This window comes from Danio aesculapii, chromosome 25 (assembly GCF_903798145.1).
Source record: "Danio aesculapii chromosome 25, fDanAes4.1, whole genome shotgun sequence".
NCBI lineage: Eukaryota > Metazoa > Chordata > Actinopteri > Cypriniformes > Danionidae > Danio > Danio aesculapii.
The window spans coordinates 30,977,125-30,995,054 of record NC_079459.1 but is presented as its reverse complement, the minus strand read 5'-3'; the positions used below and the strand labels follow the sequence as shown (position 1 = coordinate 30,995,054).

The 17,930-nt window shown below is 38.9% G+C and overlaps 2 protein-coding genes across 2 annotated transcripts in view; one reads left to right on the top strand and one right to left on the bottom strand.

Moving 5' to 3' along the window:
• The window catches only part of skic8 (SKI8 subunit of superkiller complex), a 9,502-nt gene extending 5,077 nt beyond the window's left edge, over positions 1 to 4,425 (bottom strand). The window contains exons 1-5 of the mRNA XM_056451685.1: positions 4,097 to 4,425; positions 3,593 to 3,620; positions 3,383 to 3,488; positions 1,186 to 1,358; positions 477 to 625 (exon numbers count right to left, since the gene is read on the bottom strand). Of these exons, the coding sequence (XP_056307660.1) occupies positions 477 to 625; positions 1,186 to 1,358; positions 3,383 to 3,488; positions 3,593 to 3,620; positions 4,097 to 4,108 (468 nt within the window). The 5' untranslated portion in view covers positions 4,109 to 4,425. The remainder of the gene's footprint in view (positions 1 to 476; positions 626 to 1,185; positions 1,359 to 3,382; positions 3,489 to 3,592; positions 3,621 to 4,096) is intronic.
• A 12,511-nt stretch (positions 4,426 to 16,936) lies between these two features.
• The window catches only part of crabp1a (cellular retinoic acid binding protein 1a), a 28,157-nt gene continuing 27,163 nt past the window's right edge, over positions 16,937 to 17,930 (top strand). Inside the window, exon 1 of the mRNA XM_056451842.1 lies at positions 16,937 to 17,146. Within this exon, the coding sequence (XP_056307817.1) occupies positions 17,074 to 17,146 (73 nt within the window). The 5' untranslated portion in view covers positions 16,937 to 17,073. The remainder of the gene's footprint in view (positions 17,147 to 17,930) is intronic.

The following is a 17,930-nucleotide window of genomic DNA, read 5'->3' as shown; positions in this document are numbered from 1 at the left end:
CTCAAAAATGAAAGTTGTAGGCAGCACTTACATTATTTAACCAATAGGTGGCGATAACCAGCCATCAAAAATATAGAAACTTATATTTAAAATTCTTCTGGTGTGTGACCTGCTTTACGTTCCTGTCGCAGCACCAGGGGCACCAGAATTAGGCTCCGAAATTCATATGCTGATTCGGTCTGGTGCATACCGGTACCGGGTACCTAACCCTAGTTGTAAGTTCAAAAAGTGTCTCGCAGTACTGTTTTTGTAATAAATGGAAAGAAAATAGCATTTGTCTCCCTCCCTTTTTTGGCTGATCCGAAGATTGGTCCAATCTATGACGTAAAAGCTCATAATGTGATCTGTAAAGTGAGATTTCTGATCCATTACACCACTAATACAAATATACATATGCATTGTGTGTGTGCGTAAAATAAAAATAAAATATCTTCAATTTAAAATGATTGCCTTTTAATAATGTTTTGTGATCTTACATAAGCGATGCTCAGAATGAATTTCCCTCTGGTGTCCAGCGAATGCTCCTTTTTCCCACTTTCCACACCGAAGATGTTGACCTTCCCAAGATGGCTGCCGGTGGCGATGTATTTGGAGTCAGGAGAGAAAGCCACTGTCCAGGCGTCAACTGTAGACATTATAGAAAATAAGTTCACCATACTCAAAGCTGGATCAAACATCAAACGGGGATTCAAATAATATTTTTTTTCAAAGTTTCAATGTAAACAGTCTGAAAAGTTGCAAATCAAGAAAAATAAAAACTCTATTTTTTAAAATTGCCTTAACGAGTCGTTATATTTTCAAGTCTTTAGCTACCTACCAGTCTACGACAACACAATCACAGTAACTAATTTGCATAATCCCATGACATACGAAAAGCCTGAAATAGCTGTTTCATTTCGGACACAAAATTAATTCAGAAAGACCAATCAAAACAGACTTGTCCAGCTGACCAATCAGAGCTAAGTTGACCTATGGAAGGGAGGAGTTTACAGAACTCAAGCCTAAAATTGATTCAAACTAACCATATTGAAATAATAGCAGAACTATTATAATATTAATTCCATATTCTGCAATAAAAATACGCTTTCGGACCATAGATGACTCCAACACAATATTAGGACATTTTAATATACCATATAACATGCTCTTTAAAAAAAGAAGAAAAAGTATAAGGTGAATGCTTACCAGGTCCCGCGTCCATGGATTTGATCTGTTTGCCCGTCTCCAGGTCCCAGAGGCGAATGTGAGCATCCAGAGAGCTGGAGGCAGCGATGGCTCCATTCTGACTGATGTCCACAGACACAACGCCCAGCTGATGACCCTCCAGAGTCCACTGCAGCTCCAGCTTCTCATCACACCTGCCAGAGAAGAGCGGCATGTGTTCAGAAAAACAGACACTTTTTAGGGTAGGTTCATATTTGATGGAGCTTTGGTTCAGTTACAATCAATTCTGGTATGAACGCTGTCATCTGAACCCTGGTGAGACCAATGGAAAGATGCAGATTTTGCACCTAGATATCTTTTAATAGTCCACATTGGACGATTTCACAAGATCTGGGGCTCTTTCTTCTGTCATTTCATGAGGAATTCTATTCCTTAAAGCAATGTATTGAGACTAAAAATTGTTTGATTGTCACTGTATTGTACACTTACAGGCTGAGATTGGGGTGTTCTTTTAGTTTGTTTGTTTGTTTTCTACGCATATAAGAATTTTAATCCTGGAACTTGTGATTATTTCAAGTCTATTCAATGGCCAAATAAAACTTATTTGACAAAAAAAAAAAAAAGAAAAGATTTTGATTTTTATAAAAAAAAAAACTGGAGAATTCAGCAACGAGGCCTGGGTGGTGCATATCAGACTTGTTCATTGCTCATAATATTTTAATAACATTTTATTGTGTAAATATGTGATTTTGAGTTACTATGCAGTGCTTCCCACAGGTTTGAAATATACTTGAAGTGGTAGCGGGATTGCAATACACATTTTACCCACAACAAATAAATAGTTAAATATATGCGACAAACAAAATTTTATTTTTAACAATAATTTTTTTATGACAAGTTTCTTTTCAATGGCTTAAAGTAAAAAGGAAAAAAAGAAATCCACTAATTCTCTTACTTTTATGTTATTCAGGAGCCATGTGCACCCGCTGACAGGTAAAATCTGCATCTCTCTCTCTCTTTTAAGCTCAAAGCAAACTTAAAATGCCAAAACAAATGTATTGTATACAAATGTATATAAAATAGCCTATGTAATGTATAATAAATGAGAAATGGCAGAAAAAGCAATAATATCTCTATAATAATCACAAAATTAGGCAAATGAGTTGAATAACATTGATTGCGAGTTTATATCCATTCTGAAACAAATCGAATTCTGAACCACTGAGAGTTATAACTTAAGATTAGTGCGATTTAAAGTAAAAAATTGTAAGAATTTTCTTCTAAACCCCTTAGAATTGTATTTATATCACACAGCTAGGCCAGTCTAGATAAGGAATGTTTGTTGTCCGATATATATTGTCACATAAATAGTTATAATAGTTACAATATTATTGTAATTTTTAGATCATTTTATATCACTGATTAAATAACAGCATAATAATGCAAATAGCCATAAACACTTTAAAATACTCATCATTCTTAATGTTATTTACATTCTATAATTTGATGTAAAAGGTAAATGTGTTATTATATATACTATTTAATGTCCTATTAGTAGGCCCACATGGAATCTGCACGCGCAGATTTTTAGCCCATCCTTGATTCTGTTTATTTACTTGAGTAAATTCATATTTATTCAGTTTTTAAATTAATTTCAGTAATTTTATTGACTAATATGAAAATATGTATATGATTTATTTACAATATAGTTTGTAAAGTAATTTTGTAAAGTAATTTTCGGTCTTTTAGTAGATACATTACATGAGAGAAATGCTTTGTTTATCAAATAAAGTGGATCTAATTGTATTTGCATTGTAAACATTATATAAATTTAAAGAGGTATTACTTTTTTTTCATATATTAGGTTTTAGTTATGATACCCCCAAAATCATTCCACATATAAATCTGCAGATTTTTACCAAAATTCTGCGCAGAAATAGCAAAAAATGTGCGCAGATTACGCCTGGTCCTACCTATTAGGTAAATGTCCAATTATAAACATTGACACTGGTGAGGAAGAATGTAAATGTCATTGTAAAATGCCTTTAATCTTATTTGTGAATTTGTAAATATATATATTGCAATGGCAAAAATGACTGAGGTCATCTCCAAGTACTGCACGACAAGTCTATATATTGATTGAGACAGACCTACACGCAGCTCTACTGCGAACACACTCTAAATCAAAAGTTCGTCTGCACTTTGCGCATTTATTTACCATTTCCACACTTTGACCAGGTCATCCAGAGAGCCGGTCACAATAGTTTCTGAGCCGTCCTTCTCACTGCGACCCCATGCTGCTGTCCAGATGGCGTCTTCATGAGCTGCAAAAGCATCAAAACTCTTTTAGTGGCCCAAATATGCTCCCTATGTAGACAGCTCACTACAATTCCAGACATATTTTAAGATTAAGCATGTGAGAACTCACCGTGCTCCTGCTTGAAGAGTATACTGTACTGAAAAACAGAGAAATAAATTATTCAAATAACATAAAAGCAGGACTTTGAGCACTGTTCAATACACTGCAAAAAACACTTTTCCTACTTACATGATGTTTAGGAAACATATTGTTTTATTTTCTAAGAAATATGTTAAAATTAAGTGAGTTTTTCCTTGAAACAGGCTAAATAATCTGCCAATGGGGTAAGCAGATTGACCTTGTGTCAAAAGGAAAAACAAGACTATTTATTTTACCTCATGGGAAGATTATTTAGCTTGTTTTAAGGAAAAACTCACTGAATTTTGACATATTATTTCTTAAAACAAGACACTATGTTTATCTTGTCTTGAAAATGCTCCTTAGTTTAAGAATTTCCAGATATTTGGACTAGAAACAAGACACAAACTCTACGTAAGAGGAGCATTTTTGCAGTGTAACGTTAAATAAGCCAGAAAACTTCTAGATATGTCAAAATATTAGACATGAACTCACTTGTGTGCTCATTGTCTTCGTTTCAAAGCCTGTATGTGCTATAAAGGAGGTCTTATAAGCGCGTGTGTGGTTTATATGGTTAATTATTATCACTTTATACAATCAATTAATGCAAAGTTGCGAGCGTATTTTAGCTTATCAGTATATGAAAGTAATCTTTACGTCTTCACCGCGTCCTGCAAAGGCTGTAGCGCGGTCGAGATAAACGCTGTAAGTGTTTAAGATTCGTTAGGTATATTAAATGAAGAAATACTGCGGTTTGTTAACAATAATAAACGGCCGCGCTGATACTGACTAGAGAGCCGCCATGACACCTGTGCGCAAAGCAGCATGGGAACAGACGACTGACTCCGCCTTCTCTCCGCGCTGACTTTCAAAACACCGGTCTGGAGGATATTATACTAATTCATTCATTCATTCATTTTCCTTCGGCTTACGTTAGTTCCTTATTTATCAGGGGTCGTCACAGCGGAAGGAACCGCTTTTTATACTAATTATTATTATATCATATTTCTATATAACCTACAATTTTCAACAGTATAAATATAAATGATGAGAATAAAATATAAAAAATTTAAACAAAATATATCATTAAAAATATATATTTAATTAACTAAAAAGGCTACAATTTTACTGTAATAAAAAATCGAACATTGTATGCAAGAATCAATACTAATATAATAAAAAACGTAAGACATAAATGTTAAAAAGACAGTATTATACTGAAAATACAAGATTACCAAAGCATTATTAAATAAAATGTATGTTTGACAGTAGAAATTAATAAAAGCAAAATAATTCATAGTAGTAGTCAAGTAATAAACATATTAGTTATTTACATAAAATGTATAAATTCTAAACATATGCTGGAATAGTTGGCAGTTCATTCCACTGTGGCGACCCCAGATTAATAAAGGGACTAAGCCGAAAAGAAAATGATATATATTTATTTATAGACTCACCGGCCACTTTATTAGGTACACGTTACTAGTACCAGGTTGGACCTCTTTTGCCCTCAGAACTGCCTTAATCCTCCATGGCATAGATTCAACAAGATACTGGAAATATTCCTCAGAGATTTTGCTTCAAATTGACATGATAGCGCAGTTGCAGATTTGTCAGCTGCTCATCTATGATGCGAATCTCCCGTTCCGCCACATCCCAAGGGTGCTCTACTGGATTGAGTTGGATTGTGGAGTCCATTTGAATACAGTGAACTCAGTGTCATGTTCAAGAAACCAGTCTGAGATGATTTGCGTTTTAGGCATGGTGAGTTATCCTGCTGGAAGTAGCCATCAGAAGATGGGTACACTGTGGTCATAAAGGGAAGGACATGGTCAACAACAATACTGTGGAATACTGTGGCTGTGGCATTGACACGACTCTCAATTGGTACTAATGGGTCCAAAGTGTGCCAAGAAAACATCCCCCACACCATTACACCAACACCAGCAGCCTGAACTGTTGATACCAGGCAGGATGGATCCATGCTTTTATGTTGTTGACAACAATTTCTGACCCGAGCATCCGAATGTTGCAGCAGAAATCGAGACTCATCAGGCCAGGCAACGTTTTTCCAATCTTCAATTGTCCAGTTTTGGTGAGCCTGTGTGAATTGTAGCCTCAGTTTCCTGTTCTTAGCTTACAGGAGTGGCACCCGGTGTGGTCTTCTGCTGCTGTAGCCCATCCGCCTCAAGGTTGGACGTGTTGTGCGTTCAGAGATGCTCTTCTGCACACCTCAGTTGTAACGAGTGGTTATATGAGTTACTGTTGCCTTTCTATTAGCTGGAACCAGTCTGGCCATTCTCCTCTAACCTCTGGCATCAACAATACATTTGCGCCCACAGAACTGCCACTCACTGGATATTTTCTTTTTCAGAGCATTCTCTGTAAACCCTAGAGATGGTTGTGCGTGAAAATCCCAGTAGATCAGCAGTTTCTGAAATACTCAGACCAGCCCGTCTGACACCAACAACCATGCCACGTTCCAAGTCACTTAAATCAGCTTTCTTCCCCATTCTGATGCTCGGTTTGAACTGCAGCAGATCGTCTTGACCATGTCTTCATGCCTAAATGCATTGAGTTTCTGCCATGTGCTTGGCTGACTAGAAATTTGCGTTAACGAGCAGTTGGACAGGTGTGTCTAATAAAGTAGCTGGTGATTGAATATTCATTTATTTGAATTGATTTAATGATTTATATATGGATATTGTCAGAGTTTCTTAAACAGAATGTTTTATATCATTTGTCACCTCAAAAGCATTTCCTTCTGCTGTTAATGAGGCACAAAAAAGAAAATGAGAGACACCAGAAGGCATTTAAACAGCTCTCATCCGAAAATCTCTTCCAGACGAGACTTCTTCTGCAGACTGCAGCATATGACTACAGAAAAGTCCAATCAAAGAGCTCTGGGTCTGGGAGTCAGACAGAAGGAAGTCCATATGCTAAGTGGGATTTCAGCCCTTTTATGTCTGAAGCGGTGAGAGTTTCTCAGCTGATGCCCTTTGAGGTGCAATGTGTCTCGCAGAGGGAATTCAGCATCGACTGACCTAGATCTGACAGTGTGAGTCAGAAACAGAGGAAGAATGCCATGCTTGAAGCTGCAGATGAATGAAATATGCTCTATTTTATGACTTTGACTGCTTATAGAAACACAAACACCACTTTCTGCAATGCTTAGAAATATTACTGATCTGAATGGTTAGAAACGAGAGTGAACATAGTCACATTCCACCGTCTAGTTCCCTTACTGTACCACGATATCAGATGCTATCACAACACTGCCTGATTAGCCTCAGAATTCTGACTGGGGAAATACGCAAGACAATCATGTCAATTCAGAACTATTTAAGCAACACAGGCTCATTCTGAAAACCTAGTCCTATATCCATTTCTGGAGATTGCGAATTACGTAGCTAGAAGTACGTATGGCTGCATTTCATCTTTAAAACAAATGCTATTGGCAGTACGACGCCGTTCCTTTACGCTTACCAGCTGACCACTTACCTCCATATGGATGGCTTTCCTGGTGTTACCAGTTTGTCCAGTTGCTTGCCATGTACAGTACGTCGGCGGACTTGAGATGCAGAGAGGAACTGTCCGCAACGATGGGATTCGAGTCCAGTGAAGAACAGTTCCAGAAAGTGCGCAAGACAAAAACAGAAGCCAAAAAATAAACAAGTAAATAACAGGGTGAGAATGTGGTAAAATATGAAAACGTGGTAAATATCAGGCTAGGGCTTTTCTTTTTCTAGATTGCTTTTTAAAACTGTCTGTTGGGTTTAGAGAAGTGGGTGGACACTGGTCAATCAGTGCTTTTGAAAACACTATCGGTTGGGTTTAGGCAAGCAGGAGGGTGGGTCAGTCGTAGGGATGGGTATCGTTAAGGTTTTAATGGTATTACTACTTTTATCGATACCACTTATCGGTTCGGTACTTTAACAGTTCTCTTATCTGTACTTTTTGTAGTGTTTTTTTTATAAAGGAAAAAACAAATTGAACAGAATTAACAACACTTTGTTTATTATTACATTTTTAATGTAAAATAAAACTAAACCAATAATTGTAAAACAAATAAATCTTTTTTTCCTGTAAAAGAACGCACGATGGCTTGCAGGAAACTGACTCTCAGTTTTTAACCATTCTTCTGGATAAAAGTCAACATAAAAATCATCTTTGCTTTTTCTGGCAGAAGTCAGGATCTTTCTTGGTTTATTGTGCTGCCAACAGATGAAAATCCTCTCTTTGAGTTGCAAAATATAGTTAAATGATAATGTTTATGATTTTTCATTAAGACATTCACAGAAATGAGTTAACTGTGTTTTGGGAGTGAACTGTGTTTTTAATACAGTTTTGGAGCATTTTGCAATGTAAAAATAAGCAGTTTTTTTTTATATAATTTCTTAATAAGCATAGTTTATTATTAGGCTGTTCATAGGCTATATTTGTAAATTCAGCTGATGTAAAAGGATTTTTATTGCTTTTTATTTCATTTTAACCAAGTGTGTGTTTAACTATAAATATTATACTAATTTAGGTGATTGACTGCTGGCATAATGATGTGGATGATGTAACATTACCGTTAGTAGCTAGGCAGTCAAAAACTTTTCAATACTTTTCATTGCAGTTAATGCACTTTTGAAAGATACTTTCACTTAGCCAGATTGCTTGCGTTTCCGCTTATACAAGAAACTTGTTGTGTTTGTTGCAACTGACATTGTCACTGTCAACTTGGGAAATATAACCTGTTTGGTTCACTCCGCAAGCCTACGAGCTGTGTGTGTGCGCGAGTCTGACTATGTATGTATATCTATGTATGTGCGTTTAGCGCGAGCTTCCTCTGAGTGCGCATGCACAGCCAAAAACTGTGAAGGCTTTTATATTTGACGTGCGCGACGGTAACGAATATTGCAGACGAATATCAAATATGGCAAATTAGAAAAGGTTGGTCAGTTAAATTATGCTACTGTAAGTAATGTTTATTCAGCAATAATTCTCCAGTACCGATAGCAGAACCGCTAACGTCAGAGCTTATCGATACTTCAGTCTTTTATAATGTAGCACCAAAACCGATAAAGTAGATCAGTCGCTCGTGACCTCTGGTGGATTTATGCGAGAACAGCAGGCGCAAATGGCACTTGTGAGAGAAACTTGAAATCTGAAAAAGTCTACACAGCGGCCTCTGGTGGATTCACGAAAACAAAACCTGCCAAAATCATAGCTCCTCGGACGTATTTGGTACTCTCCAGAAATGTATCTGCACTTATGTTAGTCTGTTTTTATTATTCCCGAGGTTTCCATAATCCTGGACCAGGCCGTATCCTGAGCAGCTGCTGTGGTGGTTATGGAGGAGTGGAGAGCATGAGACTGATTCAACACAGGCTCATTGTGAAAACGTAGCCCTGCGGACCTTTCTGGAGACAGCGAATTACATAGGCGGAGGTATATATGGCTGCATTTCATTTCTTTAAATGAACGCTACGGGGCGGTGTGACGCCATTCCTTTTCGCGCTTGCCAGCTGACCGCTGACTGCTTACCTCCGTATGGACGGCATTCTGGCTGCAACCAGTTTGTCCCGTTAGCCAGCCATGTCCGTCGACGGATTTAAGATGCAGAGAGGAGTTGACCACGAAGATGGGGGTTTGAGTCCGGTGAAGAGTGGTTCCAGAAAGCAGGTAAGAAAAAAACAGAATCCAAAATATAAAACAAAGTGAATAGCAGGGTGAGGATGTGGTAAAAAAAAAAGTCAGACGAGGGCTTTTATTTTTTCGGATTGCTTTTGAAACATGTTGGTTGGGTTTAGGGAAGTGGGTGGGCGGGTCAATCGATAAAATTAGTTGGGTTTAGGGAAGGGGGAGGGTGGGTCAGCCGGTCGTTCGCTCAGTCAGTCAGAAAGTCTGTCCAAAAGTGAGTTGACAGCAGCCTCTGGTGGATTAACGCGAGAACAGCAGGTGCGAATGGCACTCGCGAGGGAAATTTGAGATCTTGAAAAGCATACACGGCGACTTCTGGCACATTCGCGAAAACAAAAACTGCAGAAAAACGTGCCGCCAGGATGTATTTCGCGGTCTCCAGAAACGTCCGTGGAGGTACGTTTTCAGAATGAGCCTGGGTTGGACTGATTGCTGTAAGACCCCAGTGACAGACGAATCTTCGCATTGATCCTGAAGAGCCAGCCTGTACACCAGCCGGTGACCTCTCCCACCTGCAGCTTCTCCTCCGGCGCCTAGACTGCAGCTCTGCACAAGAAGTTTGGCCTTAGGAGAAATGTTTTTTTCCTTCACTTTTGGAAAATGGTAAAAAAAAAAAAATTCTCGCCGCTGTCGCCTCTGGCTTGCGTTGTTCGGGAATTGTGGAGCTGCGCATCGATGGATTTGCTCTTCAGTGTTTGGACTTTCAACACTGAAAATTAAACCACACTGAACTGAACTTAAACTCGGAAAACTGAACTGACACTGTTTCAATTTACTATAATCTTATATGTGAAGCTGCTTTGACACAATCTACATTGTAAAAACGCTATAGATATAAAGATGAATTGAAGATGAATGGTAACACTTTACAATAAGGTTCATTAGTTAATGCATTTATTAACATGAACTAATTATAAACAACACTTGTACAGCATTTATTAATCATAATTGAACATTTACTAATGCATTAATTACATCAAAGTCTATGATTGTTAACATTAGTAAATGCACCTTGAGTTAACATGAACTAACAATAAACAACTGTATTTTTATTAACTAACGTTAACTAACATGAACAAATACTGTAGTAAATGTTTTGTTCATTGTTTGTTCATGTTAGTAAATGCAATAATTAACATTAACTAATGAACCTTATTGTAAAGTTTGACCAACTGAATTATAGCTGCATCCGAAATTGCATACTTCCATACATTATAGTACACTAAAATCAGTATGTGAGCCGAGAAGCGTGTCCGAATTCATAGTATTCTAAAAACGGTATGTGAGAAGTACCTGGATGACTTACTACTTCCGGCGAGATTCTGAAGTGTGCATCGGATGGGCGCTATGCTATCCCATGATGCACCACAATAGAATTCACAAATGGGAATGAAGCGACTGACGCGGATAGGTCACGTGATGATGACAAAATGGCGGATGTAGTATGTCTGGGCTCCAAACATGCTACTGACATTCATACAGTATAGAACGTACTTTTCTAATGGCTAAGTAGTATATTTAAATTCAAATGCAGTACCTACTGAGTAGTAGGCGATTTCGAACATAGCTTATGGTTTAATTAAAGTATACTTAACTACCATATTTAAAGCATGGTTATTTTTTGTAAGCATCACAAAATCCTACATATTGACTGACATTTACGTCACATGCAGTTTAGGGGCCAGCAAAACTCTTAATGTTGCATAACTACCGCATAATTTCTAAAATATGAAGCATACTTGACTTCGACCGCAAAACATTTTAGACAAAATAAAATGAGTTGTTTTACTCAGAGTACCATTAAATCCTCTAACTCAATCATCTGTTTTCCATTTGCATGCATTTTAGCTTATTTTCACATCGCTTTTAATTGCTTTTTGGCTCGTCGTTTCCTCAGGAAAGACACTTGACTAAATTCTCCATCAACTTTTAGCTCTAATTAGCGCTTAATTTGATCCCGTTTTCGTGTTTGCGCACAACCGGTCCATTTTCCTCAGCCAAAACAGCTCTTCATTTGCCCTTGTGTCTGCTTCTGAGAACAAAACAAGACGAAGAAGCTGTTTGCCTCGAGATGTATTGTACCGAGAAACCTTTTAATGTGCCTTCTGGAAGCCAGTTAGCGCTTTAAGAGGTTGTGGAGTTCATTTGTGTCCATCTCGAAGAAGAAAAGCTCAGCGTGTGGCGTCAGCGCAGGCTCTCGAAGCTTCTCAGACCGCATCTGAAAAATGACTGCTCCTGGTTTCTCATGGCTTAATACGCTGAAATAAACGTCAGCAGAGGGAGAAATGAGCATGGCGGCCTATTCACGGCCACTGGAGTGCTTATCTCTGGGAACTACGTTTTCATTCAAGTGCCTTTTTTGAGGGCAGGAAAACGTTAGACTCAAGATAAAAAGACCTTCATGCTGGACAAAGCACAAAGCTTGTGTCCAAATCTAATTAAGACCTTGTACAGAAAGTATTTTGTCATCATGAAGGACTGTAGCTGCGCTTTATCCTGGCAAACATAATGAGATGCGCCATGACGTACGAGAACTAGTCTAATTTTGCTGTTTGAGAGGTTTTCTGAAATCCTTGATTCTGATTGGTCAGTCAAAGCTTTATACTGGTGTTATTAACTTCGAGTGATGTCAATGCGATAATGAAGTGCTATATATGAAAATAGGAGTTATTTAAACATACAGAAACAAACATAAATAACTTAGAAGTATTACTAACAAAGTGCCTGGTGTATTAAGACAGGAAGAATGTGTCCTACGGGTGGTTGGCAAGCCCACTCACCTGCATGGAACACACTTGCGCATCCTAGTTATGTGATGCATTGTGTGTATGCTTTAATAAAAAGATAGTTTTTTAATCTTGTTTAAACTGAGAGAGTGTGTCTGAGCCTTGGACATTTCCAGAAAGGCTATTCCAGAGTTTAGGAGCCATATATGAGAAGCCTCGATCTCCTTTAGTGGACTTTGGGTAATATCAGAAGCCCTTCGTTTTTTTTAAATCGTATTATATTCATGTGGATGTCATCAATGTTTTTAATTTTATAGTCTGCATAGTGCTTTCACACCTGTAGTGTGTTTCTTTTGGTACGGACCACGGTTAAAAATGATACATTGTAGCATTTTTCAGGCATTTTGGTTCTGTTTCATACCAGACAATTGTATGTTTAGATGCATGAGGGTGCTCCAGTTTCCCCCTCAGTCCAAAAACATGTACTTTAGGTGAATTCAGAAAACAAAACTGGCCGTAGTGTACAACAGCGTTTCCTTATCCACAAAAGTAAAGGAGTAAAGTAAAGAGTGAAAGTAAAGGAAAAGTAAAGAGGCCGAATAGAGGAGGCTCGTTCTTTATCTTCACGCAGACGGTCTGTTTAACTGTTTAACAAATAGCAAATGCGCCATGGTGCGACACAACTGACTCTTAAAGAGAATGAGAGATGGGACTCTGATTGGTTTCATGCACGTTATTCTCAAAACACTCTTATATCCATTAAGAGAATAAGCCCAACCCTTTAGGACCAGGGTTTAAACCATATTTTTCCGTCCTTAAAATAGCAAAAGTGGATTTGGACATACCATTAATGCTTTTGCGCCCTGCGCTTTAGACTTTGAACCTGTGTGTGTCCTTGTGTGGTTTAATAGGCCCATTCACCTACCATTATGTGGTGCATTGTGTGTGTGCTTTAATAAAAAGATGGGTCTTCAATCTTGTTTTGCACTGACAGAGAGTGTGTCTGAGCCTCGGACATTATCAGGAAGGCTTTTCCAGAGTTTAGGAGCCATATATAAGAAGCCTCGACCTCCTTTAGTGGATTTTGGATAATACTAGAAGTCATAGGCTTTAAAATCATGTTTGTAATTTTATAGATTAAAAAAAGAGTGCTTTCACACCTGTGGTATGACTCCTTTTGCGTAGACTGTTGCATTTTTCAGCCATTTTGGTTCCGTTTCACACCAGACATCTGCATGTTCTCTCCGTATTGTCATGGGTTTCCTCCTGGTGCTCTGGTTTCTCCCACAGTCCAAAGATGTGTTATAGGCAAACTGGGTAAACAAAATTAGCCATAGTGTATGAGTGCATGTGTGAATGTGAGAGTGTATGGGTGTTTCCCAGTACTGGGTTGTGGCTGGAAGGGCATCTGCTGTGTAAAAAATATGCCGGAATATTTGGGGGTTCAAAAACTGAAACCAAAAAGCAGTCAAGTGACAACATCCACATCAGTTGCTGGCTAGACGAATTTCTGGGACTGCATTTTGATTGGTCAAAATTAACGTGAGGGAAACTCACGTGCGCAACAAACGGAAGTAAACAAAGAGTTGAGGACAAGTCAGCAGGTATTATAGACCTCCTCACAACTTTTGTCCGCGACCTGCCATAATTGTGGTTAATTGGGGTCAAAAATCTTTTTCTCATCGCAGAATGCACATTGCAGCTGACTACGGCAGCTGGTTTAGTCAAAAAAAAAGCAAAGTACTTTGTGCATTTGAGTCGGTTGAAGGTCAGTTCACATTAATTGTTGCAGGGTTTGTTTGAAAGCGTACTTAGACCACATCTTCAATCAGGTCTAGGCATACTTGTTTGGTCCGCTTTTGGTGCGCATCCGAGTACGGTTGCTGTTTTCACACCTGCCCAAACAAACCACACCAAAAACAAACTCTGCTACATTTTATTCAAACTAAATGAGGCAACGGTGAAAGCATCCTAAAGACCACACTTGCAGAATGTTTAATTTGACAATGAAATAAGAGAGCAAATCTTGCAGTGCAGGAAAACAAAAATACACCAGTGTTAAGAAAACATCTTTTTAGAATATTGTCAATGGTGTTGCTAAAAACATGAACTGTTAGGTTGTTAGACTGCAAAATGTGTAAAGACAGTATTCATCACCAACCTTATGAACTGCGTCTTGCACTGAAGTCAAACTTCTTATCACAGTCAAAAATTCTTATGATTTTCACAACTGCTTCCAGCCTTGTCATCTGTGCTGAGGCGTTTCTACAAATGTGTTAAAATAACAGCTTGGGTGTGCTCATGGATCACTGGATATATTAGGATAGAAATACACTGACTGAACCCCACACAAGATGGGAAATACAGTCAGGCATCTCAGACCAAACCCCACATAGGAAAGAAATATAGTGATGGATCTCGAACCAAAGCCCACATAGGTTGGGAATACAGTAATGCATCCCGGACCAAACCCCACATAGGTTGGGAATACAGTAATGCATCCCGGACCAAACCCCACATAAGCTGGGAATACAGTAATGCATCCCGGACCAAACCCCACATAGGTTGGGAATACAGTAATGCATCCCGGACCAAACCCCACATATGACAGAAGTAGTGGGGGTTTGGTCTGAGATGCATTACTGTATTTGCCACAATGTAGGGATGAATTCCTAGTTTTTTCTCCTTCTGCTTGAGTGTGCGTCATGGATCACTGGACACATTAGGGCAGGAATACAGTGATGCATCCTGATCTGAACCCTGCACAGGGATGGGAGTATGATGATGCAACCCAGATTAATCCCTTTATTGTTTTCCTTTCCTAAGTGGAGTTTAGTCTGGGATGCATTACTGTTTTCCTTTGCTAAGTGGGGTTTAGTCCAGGATGCGTTACTGTTTTCCTTTTCTAAGTGGAGTTTAGTCTGGGATGCATTACTGTTTTCCTTTCCTAAGTGAGGTTTAGTCCGGGATGCATTACTGTTTTCCTTTCCTAAGTGAGGTTTAGTCCGGGATGCATTACTGTTTTCCTTTTCTAAGTGGAGTTTAGTCCAGGATGCATTACTGTTTTCCTTTCCTAAGTGGAGTTTAGTCTGGGATGCATTACTGTTTTCCTTTCCTAAGTGGGGTTTAGTCCGGGATGCGTTACTGTTTTCCTTTCCTAAGTGGAGTTTAGTCTAGGATGCGTTACTGTTTTCCTTTCCTAAGTGGAGTTTAGTCCAGGATGCGTTACTGTTTTCCTGTCCTAAGTGAGGTTTAGTCCGGGATGCGTTACTGTTTTCCTTTCCTAAGTGGAGTTTAGTCTAGGATGCGTTACTGTTTTCCTTTCCTAAGTAAGGTTTAGTCTAGGATGCGTTACTGTTTTCCTTTCCTAAGTGGAGTTTAGTCTAGGATGCGTTACTGTTTTCCTTTCCTAAGTAAGGTTTAGTCTAGGATGCGTTACTGTTTTCCTTTCCTAAGTGGAGTTTAGTCTAGGATGCGTTACTGTTTTCCTGTCCTAAGTGAGGTTTAGTCCGGGATGCGTTACTGTTTTCCTTTCCTAAGTGGAGTTTAGTCCGGGATGCGTTACTGTTTTCCTTTCCTAAGTGGAGTTTAGTCTAGGATGCGTTACTGTTTTCCTTTCCTAAGTGGAGTTTAGTCTAGGATGCGTTACTGTTTTCCTTTCCTAAGCGAGGTTTAGTCCGGGATGCGTTACTGTTTTCCTTTCCTAAGTGAGGTTTAGTCCGGGATGCATTACTGTTTTCCTTTTCTAAGTGGAGTTTAGTCCAGGATGCATTACTGTTTTCCTTTCCTAAGTGGGGTTTAGTCCAGGATGCGTTACTGTTTTCCTTTCCTAAGTGGGGTTTAGTCCGGGATGCATTACTGTTTTCCTTTCCTAAGTGAGGTTTAGTCCGGGATGCATTAATGTTTTCCTTTCCTAAGTGAGGTTTAGTCCGGGATGCATTACTGTTTTCCTTTCCTAAGTGGGGTTTAGTCCAGGATGCGTTACTGTTTTCCTTTCCTAAGTGGGGTTTAGTCCGGGATGCGTTACTGTTTTCCTTTCCTAAGTGGGGTTTAGTCCAGGATGCATTACTGTTTTCCTTTCCTAAGTGGGGTTTAGTCCGGGATGCGTTACTGTTTTCCTTTCCTAAGTGGAGTTTAGTCCAGGATGCGTTACTGTTTTCCTTTCCTAAGTGAGGTTTAGTCCGGGATGCATTACTGTTTTCCTTTCCTAAGTGAGGTTTAGTCCGGGATGCATTACTGTTTTCCTTTTCTAAGTGGAGTTTAGTCCAGGATGCGTTACTGTTTTCCTTTCCTAAGTGAGGTTTAGTCCGGGATGCATTACTGTTTTCCTTTCCTAAGTGGGGTTTAGTCCAGGATGCGTTACTGTTTTCCTTTCCTAAGTGGGGTTTAGTCCGGGATGCGTTACTGTTTTCCTTTCCTAAGTGGGGTTTAGTCTAGGATTCATTACTGTTTTCCTTTCCTAAGTGTAGTTTAGTCCAAGATCCATTACTGTATTCCCTACAAACAAGCAGTAAATTCCCTAGTTTTTCTCTCCTTCTGCTTGAGTGTGCGTCGCGGATCAGTGAACACATTAGGACGGGAATACAGTGATTCATCCTGAACTGAACCCCACATCAGAATGGGAATCGGCTGATGCATCCCCCGCACTAAAATGTGGGGTTCAGTCTGGGATGCGTCACTGTATTCCTGTCCTAATGTGCCCAGTGATCCATGAAACTCAAGCAGAAGGAGAGAGAAACATTAGCGTTTGGTTTTGTGGCTGATGCTGGAACAGGTTGTTTGATGCAGCAGTCTCAGCGCTGCCAGTGGGCGGGAGAGAGACAGAGAGAGAGACAGTGATAGAGAAAGACAGACCGAGAGATAGAGAGAGAGAGAGAGAAAGAGAGAGAGAGAGAGAGTTGAGGCGAGAGGGGAGGGACAGGGTGAGTGAGAACATAAGACAGGAAGGCAACGGGCGATCACAAAGAGAGTAGAAAAGGAGAACAAGTGCAGCAAGGGACCAGAGGAGAAGAGAGAGAAAGAGAGAGAGACAGAGCAGGACAATCCGAAGCTCAAAAAATGCCTCCCAACTTCGCCGGCACCTGGAAAATGAAAAGCAGTGAGAATTTCGACGAACTTCTGAAAGCTCTCGGTAATTTTTCATTTCATCCCGTTAGCTGAGCATCACGTACGCTTGTCATCTCGCCTCCAGGCATCTCAGAAACACTGGATTTAGATGTTATCGTAGTGATAGAACATGAGACGGCTGATTATTCACATTTATCATGATAGGAGATGTGGTTAAAGTGGGTCACGTGGTTGTTAAAGTTATCTGAGGGCTTTGTGTTCGCTACAGTCACTTCAGTGATTCATTTCAGTACAGGACAGAAAGCTCTCTGAACAGATTCAGACAGTCTGGAGCAAAACTCTGGGGGTTACAATGATAAATTTGGCATTTTTTTTCATTTGGCAGATGCTTTAAGGAATGTTTTACCTCTGCATGTGTGTTCCCCTGGAGTCAAACTCATTATGGTGGCTTTGCAAACAATTTGCTCGAGTAAAAGGAACAATTTTAATGCTTTTTCAAAGCCCAGGACATTTAACTGAGATTCTGTTTTCATTTAACACTGTTTGTAAATAATTTATCAAAGTATTTTCATTTTATTTTAGTTTTAGTTATTTTTGCACGTCATATAAAAAATATTTTTTTTACGCAAATTAATACATTTAAAATAATTATATAGTTATTTTTATTTTAAGTAACAAACATTTTTCAAAGCCCGGGACATTTAATTGAGATTCTGTTTCCATTTAACTTTTAAAAATATATATATTTTAGCTTTTATATTTTGGTTTAAGTTATTTTTAGCACATCACATTACACTAAGAAACATTTTGTAATTTTTTTATGCAAGTTAATACATTATAGAAAAATT